The following is a 6,513-nucleotide window of genomic DNA, read 5'->3' as shown; positions in this document are numbered from 1 at the left end:
CAAGCCTCTAAGAGTGTAAGACAATCTCAACAGGGCGGGACAAAGCCTCCGACATGCCCAAAACCACACATATACATCTGTAATAGTACCTATGGACTCAAAGTCAGCAACTCCGAAGAAGTGGAGTGCGAAACCCAACGCTGATCCTGGGGGTCCTACTGAGGAGGCACGCCGCTCTGTCTATTCGAACCTGTGGGCATGAACACAGTGCATAAAAATGCGTCAGTACGAAATATGTACTGAATATGTAGGGCGACAAGTGTAACATGAAAAATGTAATTAACAAGAGAAGAGACATATAGACAATTTGAATTCTGAAACTAGCCTCGGTAGGAAACTAAAATTCAACATGGATATAAATGTATGCTCGTGACACCATCGTTCACTATCGCTACTTATTATATATCACATTATATAATAATAAATCCCTCTGTGGGGCTATAATATCCATAACATACCCGGCCATAATAAAGGCTCGGTAGAATCGTACCTGGCCACGTGAAGTTCGATAATCCCAACTGATCAGTGGTTACATAATATGTGCCATACCCGGCCGTCTATAGTGCGGCTCGGTAATGAAAGTAAATACATACATATACTAAATCATGAATTATATAGGTGCAATGCGAAACCAACCTTAAAAGACGTATTCTAAGAAGAGTCGAAGTGGCCTATCATCATTATTCCCCGACTATCATGGTTGTGGCTAAAAATATTTAATTTTCAACTACGAGCCAACAAGTACTAAGAACATGAGAGTTGTGTATTATGATCACCTTTGAAGTAAATGTTACTTATTCATGATTTATATGAACGTCGAAAGGAGAACGAGTAAAAAGGCTCTAGTTCTTTTTAAGCAAGGAACAAGGAAATCCGAGAATTCATAGATATCCTCTAGAGTAAGCAATCTATGAGAAAAGATCAGGTCTAAGCATCTTTATAAGTTGAAGGTGAAATAACTCGAATCCGACGAGACAATTCGATAAACGTTTATTCGAATTCTAGTCATGCCGAAAAGTATAGCGAAAGCCCTACATACCTTGTCGATGGAGTTATATACTGTTTCCAAGACCTCAAAAGCCTTAGGAATGATTTCCTACATAATACAAACCATTCAAAATCAAATTCAAGCTCATAGCTTAAATAATTCTTCATTTAGACATTTACGCGAACAACTTGTGGCCATGAATTTGTAGACTCTTTTGTAGATTAATTTCCCCCCAACACACCACCAAATTTTACTTTACTACATCTCCTCATCAACAGAATTCCATCCATGTCTTCACAGATCCAAACAACACAATAAAACCATATAGAACAGCCCCAACAATCAAACCATATTAAGAGAGGTTTCTTAAAAAAAATCAAGAATATTTCTATAGAGGTTTCAACTATTTCTTAAGAATTCTTATGGTAGAAGTTTACAAAGATCAAACAGGAAGTTAAATCATACCTTATGTGACCAGAATTACTCAAAATTCGAAATTACAAGGCGGAGTCTTGCTATGAAAAGTGAAACACCGAAGAATTCACGATTCCTAAGCTACCATGGTGTTCTCCATCTTGAGGATGACTAAATTGTTGTTATGCTTGGCTAGATGGATGGGAGGAGTTTGAGAGGAAATCCCTAGGGTTTTGGTTCTGTTTTGGAGAGGATAAAACGCAGGGGTTCTGTTTTAAAAATTGACTTAAATAAAGAAATTTTGACTAAACCCGACTAGGCACACTGTTCCCGTAATAGTGTGCACCCCTGTACGAAAATGTTAATATCTCTCTACTCCGAAGTCATATTAATGAACGGTTTATTGTATTGGAAACTAGACTCATAGACCTTCGATTCTCTAGGTAGAACATACCATAACTCTCAGTATATTGAGAAAAAAGGTCATCAACATTTTATCCAAATTCCAGTGAAATTTAAACCCGTAACTTAAGCGCGATCTTTGTCGAATTTTTAATCACAACTCAAATGACTTCCAATCTTAACGTATAACTATTGCATCATTTAAATATCTCATAGAAATTATCTTCCTATCGAATTAGCCCATTTACAGCATGATAACGCCGAATACACAAGGTGTAACATTCTCCCCTCCTTAAAAACATTCGTCCTCGAATGTTAATGGTTAACCTAACTTTTGAATTTTTTTTAAAAAAACATTTCGCCAGAGTTTCCCCTATAAATGCTAATATCCAAAACCTGTCATCAGCCTAAACATACATATCTAAGGCCTCACAGGGCTACACATCATAATAATAACATCAACTTGGCCTGACCCGACCATTTACTCATACAATAATGATAATAAGAAGGTTAGCCATAACGTAATTACCTTAACTGTCACTGGTTGATATATGTGCAACACCTGCCATATTTGTCTCAAGCATATCACCTGAAGACTCAAATAAATGAGGGTATCTGGACTTCATGTCCTCCTCGGCCTCCCATGTCATTTCCTCTACATTATTGCTCCTCCAAAGTACTTTTACTGAGGCTACCTCTTTAGTCCGCAACTTACGGATTTGACGGTCAATAATGGCAACAGGTATTTCTTCATATGACAAGTTCTCGGAAACTTCAATATCCTCGATAGGGCTGATGCAAGAAGGATCACCTAAGAATTTCCGAAGCATGGAAATGTGAAATACCAGATGGATTGCTTCTAATTCTGGTGGCAGGTCAAGTTTGTAGGCTACTCACCCAATTCTCTGAACAATCTGATATGGCCCAACATATCTAGGGCTGAGTTTTCCTTTCTTACCAAATCTCATTACACCCTTCATAGGAGACACTTTCAAGAATACCCAGTCTCCCACATCAAATTCCAAATCTCGACGTCGGTTATCTGAATATGATTTCTGTCGACTTTGAGCTGTACACAACATTTCCTGGATCAACTTTACCTTTTATACAGCTTGCTGTACCAATTCAGGTCCTAGCAACTTTGTCTCGCCAACATCGAACCAGCCAATAAGAGATCTGCATTTCCTCCCATATAGTGCCTCATAAGGTGCCATCTGAATACCGGCGTGATAACTGTTATTGTAGGCAAATTCAATAAGTGGTAAATGATCTTCCCAACTTCCCTTGAAGTCTAAGATACAAGCTCGCAACATATCTTCGAGTGTCTGAATAGTGAGTTTGGCTGGTCCGTCGGTCTGCGGATGAAATGTTGTACTAAGGTTAACAAGAGTACCCAAACCTTCTTGAAAAGACCTCCAGAAATTAGCTGTAAATTGGGAACCTCTGTCAGATATAATAGAAAATGGAACTCCATATAGCCGAACTATTTCCTTGATATACAGGCTCGCATAGTCTTCAGCTGAATAGGTGGTCCTAACTGGGAGAAAGTGAGCTGATTTCGTCAGCCTATTCACAATGACCCAAATAGAATTGAACTTATGGCGAGAATTGGGCAATCCTATAATGAAATCCATATTAATCGATTCCCATTTCCAAGCTGGAATCTCAATATTTTGAAGTAGCCCTCCAGGTTTCTGGTGTTCAGCTTTAACCTGCTGGCAGTTGGGACACTGAGCCACAAATGTGGCTATATCTTTCTTCATGTCGTTCCACCAGTATAGCTGACGAAGATCATGATACATTTTGGTTGAACCAGGATGAACTGAGTACCGAGACTGGTGCATCTCTGTCATAATTTGCTTACGAAGCTCCCCAACATTAGGTACACACCATCGACCTTTATATTTTAGAATTCCATCATCAGATTGCTCGAACAACTGCTTCTTCTGAAAAGGGATACTCTCTTTAATTTTGACTAACTCCGGATCCTCAAATTGACGCATTTCTACCTCAGCTACCAGTGATGACCCCGCAATATTTTGGACTACTACACCCTGGTCACCTGTATCATGTAGCCGTACACTCAAGTTAGCCAATCGATATATCTCCTTAGTCATTTCTAATTTCCCAGCTTCTACATGCTTCAAGATGCCCATGGATTTGCGACTCAATGCATCAGCTACCACATTCGCTTTGCCCGGATGGTACAAAATATCCATATCATAGTCCTTCAACAATTCAAGCCATCTTCTTTGTCTCAAGTTCAAGTCTTTCTGCTTAAATATATATTGTAAACTTTTGAGATCTGTATAGATATCCACATAAACACCCTAAAGATAATGACGCCATATTTTCAAGGCAAATATAACGGCTGCTAACTCAATATCGTGAGTCGGATAATTGTATTCGTTTTTCCGCAACTACCTCGAAGCATATGCAATAACTTTTCCATGCTGCATTAGAACACATCCCAATCCAACCCTGGATGCATCACAATATACCACATAACCTTCAGATCATTCAGGAAGTGCTAGAACAGGTGTTGATGTTAAGCGTTTCTTCAACTCATGAAAGCTCCTTTCACATGCATCAGACCATTGGAACTTAACGGCTTTGTGTGTCAATTTTGTCATGGGAGCAGCAATAGAAGAGAAGTTCTCAACAAATCTCCGATAATAACCAGCTAAGCCCAAGAAACTACGAACTTCCGTAGGAGTTATGGGTCTAGGCCAGTTTTGTACTACTTCAACTTTCTGACCATCTACCTTAATACCTTCATCGGAAACGATATGCCCAAGGAAAGCCACTGAATTCAACCAAAATTCACATTTGGAGAATTTAGCATATAATTTCTGATTTTTCAAAGTCTGCAACACCACACGCAAATGATCCTCATGTTCTGCTTCTGATTGAGAATATACCAGAATATCATCAATGAAAACAATTACAAATATATCTAGAAATGGCTTGAAAACCCGATTCATTAAATCCATAAAAGCTGCTGGCGCATTAGTAAGACCGAAAGACATCACAAGAAATTCATAATGGCCATATCTAGTCCGGAAAGCCGTTTTCAGAATATCTCTCTCCTTAACTCGCAATTGGTGATAGCCGGATCGAAGGTCAATCTTTGAAAAATATTTGGCACCTTGCAACTGATCAAACAAATCATCAATTCTGGGTAAAGGGTACTTGTTCTTGATAGTCACTTTGTTGAGTTGGCGATAGTCAATACACATTCTTAACAAACCATCCTTCTTACGAACAAACAATACTGGTGCACCCCAGGGAGATGTGCTGGGCCTGATAAAGCCCTTATTCAAAAGATCCTTCAACTGGGCTTTCAATTCTTTTAACTCAGCAGGAGCCATTCTGTATGGAGGAATAGATATTGGTTGAGTATCTGGAAGCATATCAATAGCAAAGTCGATTTCTCTTTCTGGAGGAAGACCAGGAAGTTCATCAGGAAATACATCAGGAAATTCATTCATGACGGGAACCGATTGAAGAGTTGGAGATTTCACCTCCATATCATGCACTCGTACCAAATGATAGATGTACCCTTTCAAAATCATCCTTCGAGCTTTAAGGTAAGAAATAAACTTTCCCTTAGGCGCTGCAACATCACCTTTCCATTCAATAATAGGCTCACTTGGAAAATTAAAACGAACAATCTTTGTCCAGCAATCTACATTGGCATAACAAGAAGCCAACCAATCCATACCCATAATGATATCAAAATCAACCATTTCTAGCTCATGCAAATCAACTAACGTATGGCGGTCATGAATCTTCACGTCACAACTTCGATATACCCATCTAACTACAACAGACTCACCCATTGGCATAGATACCTCAAAGGACTTATGCAACAATTCAGGCTCTCTATCCCATTTACTAGCAACGAAGGGGGAGATATACGACAATGTAGAACCAAGATCTATCAAGGCATACATATCGATAGAAAAGACGGATAGTATACCTGTAACCACGTCCGGAGATGACTCTAAATCCTGACGACTCGATAAAGCATATATGCGATTCTACTGACCTCCTGAACCAGAAGCTCCAAATCTTCCCCTACCCCTGCCAGCTGATGTCTGCATACTCTGCCTAGGAGGATGTACCGAAGAAGAAGAAGCCCATGCAGATGCCGTCGGCTGAGCCATATCCCTCCACCTATCATCGTACAATGTATCATAATATGACCTGGCTGTCCACATGTATAACATGCATCAGAACCCTGGCGACATGGTCCAAAATGATTTCGGCCACATCGATCACATCTAGGAAACTGAGGCCTCATCTGACTGAACTCGCCTCTAAACTGTGGACCTGGGGTCCGTGAACTCTGACTTGGACCAGAATAAGTGGTCCGATCCTGGCGCTGTCCCTGAAACTGTGGCGGTGCACTGGCTGCCGGATAAGACTGACGCCGGGGAAACTGTGGCCTAAATCCACCTCGAAAACTCTCCTATGTTACCTGCGAACCGCGCCCTCTTCTGTTGCCCTCTATCATGCTCTCGATTGGCTCGTTGTTGCCTCTTGCGATCCTCTAGACCCTGTGCATATGCTTGAATACGGGCAATATCCATTCCTTGGTTTAGAGAAGCTGTAGTGCACTCATTTATCAAGTGTGCCCCCAAACCACTAACAAACTGGTGTACCCGATCACTCATATCAGCAACAATCGTAGGAGCATACCTAGC

General features: G+C 40.3%; 1 protein-coding gene across 1 annotated transcript; it reads right to left on the bottom strand.

The window, feature by feature from the left end:
• Positions 1–2,334: 2,334 nt before the first annotated feature.
• On the bottom strand, positions 2,335–2,886 carry LOC138888650 (uncharacterized). Its single transcript, XM_070170552.1, has 2 exons — positions 2,763–2,886; positions 2,335–2,615 (listed from the first exon to the last, which is right to left on the bottom strand). The coding sequence occupies exons 1-2, from the start codon at positions 2,884–2,886 to the stop codon at positions 2,335–2,337; spliced, it is 405 nt and encodes a 134-aa protein (XP_070026653.1).
• Between the last annotated feature and the right edge of the window lie 3,627 nt (positions 2,887–6,513).

This window comes from Nicotiana sylvestris, chromosome 3, assembly GCF_000393655.2.
Source record: "Nicotiana sylvestris chromosome 3, ASM39365v2, whole genome shotgun sequence".
NCBI classification, from domain to species: domain Eukaryota; kingdom Viridiplantae; phylum Streptophyta; class Magnoliopsida; order Solanales; family Solanaceae; genus Nicotiana; species Nicotiana sylvestris.
The sequence above is the reverse complement of the archived record's forward strand: the minus strand, read 5'-3'. Positions and strand labels throughout refer to the sequence as shown.

Bases quoted from the DNA above. Each gene is read 5' to 3' on its own strand.
- LOC138888650 (XM_070170552.1), bottom strand. From the start codon at position 2,886: ATGTTGTGTACAGCTCAAAGTCGACAGAAATCATATTCAGATAACCGA. The intron at 2,616-2,762 runs GTAAGAAAGGAA...GGAAATTCTTAG, and splicing joins GAAGGGTGTAATGAGATTTG to GTGATCCTTCTTGCATCAGC.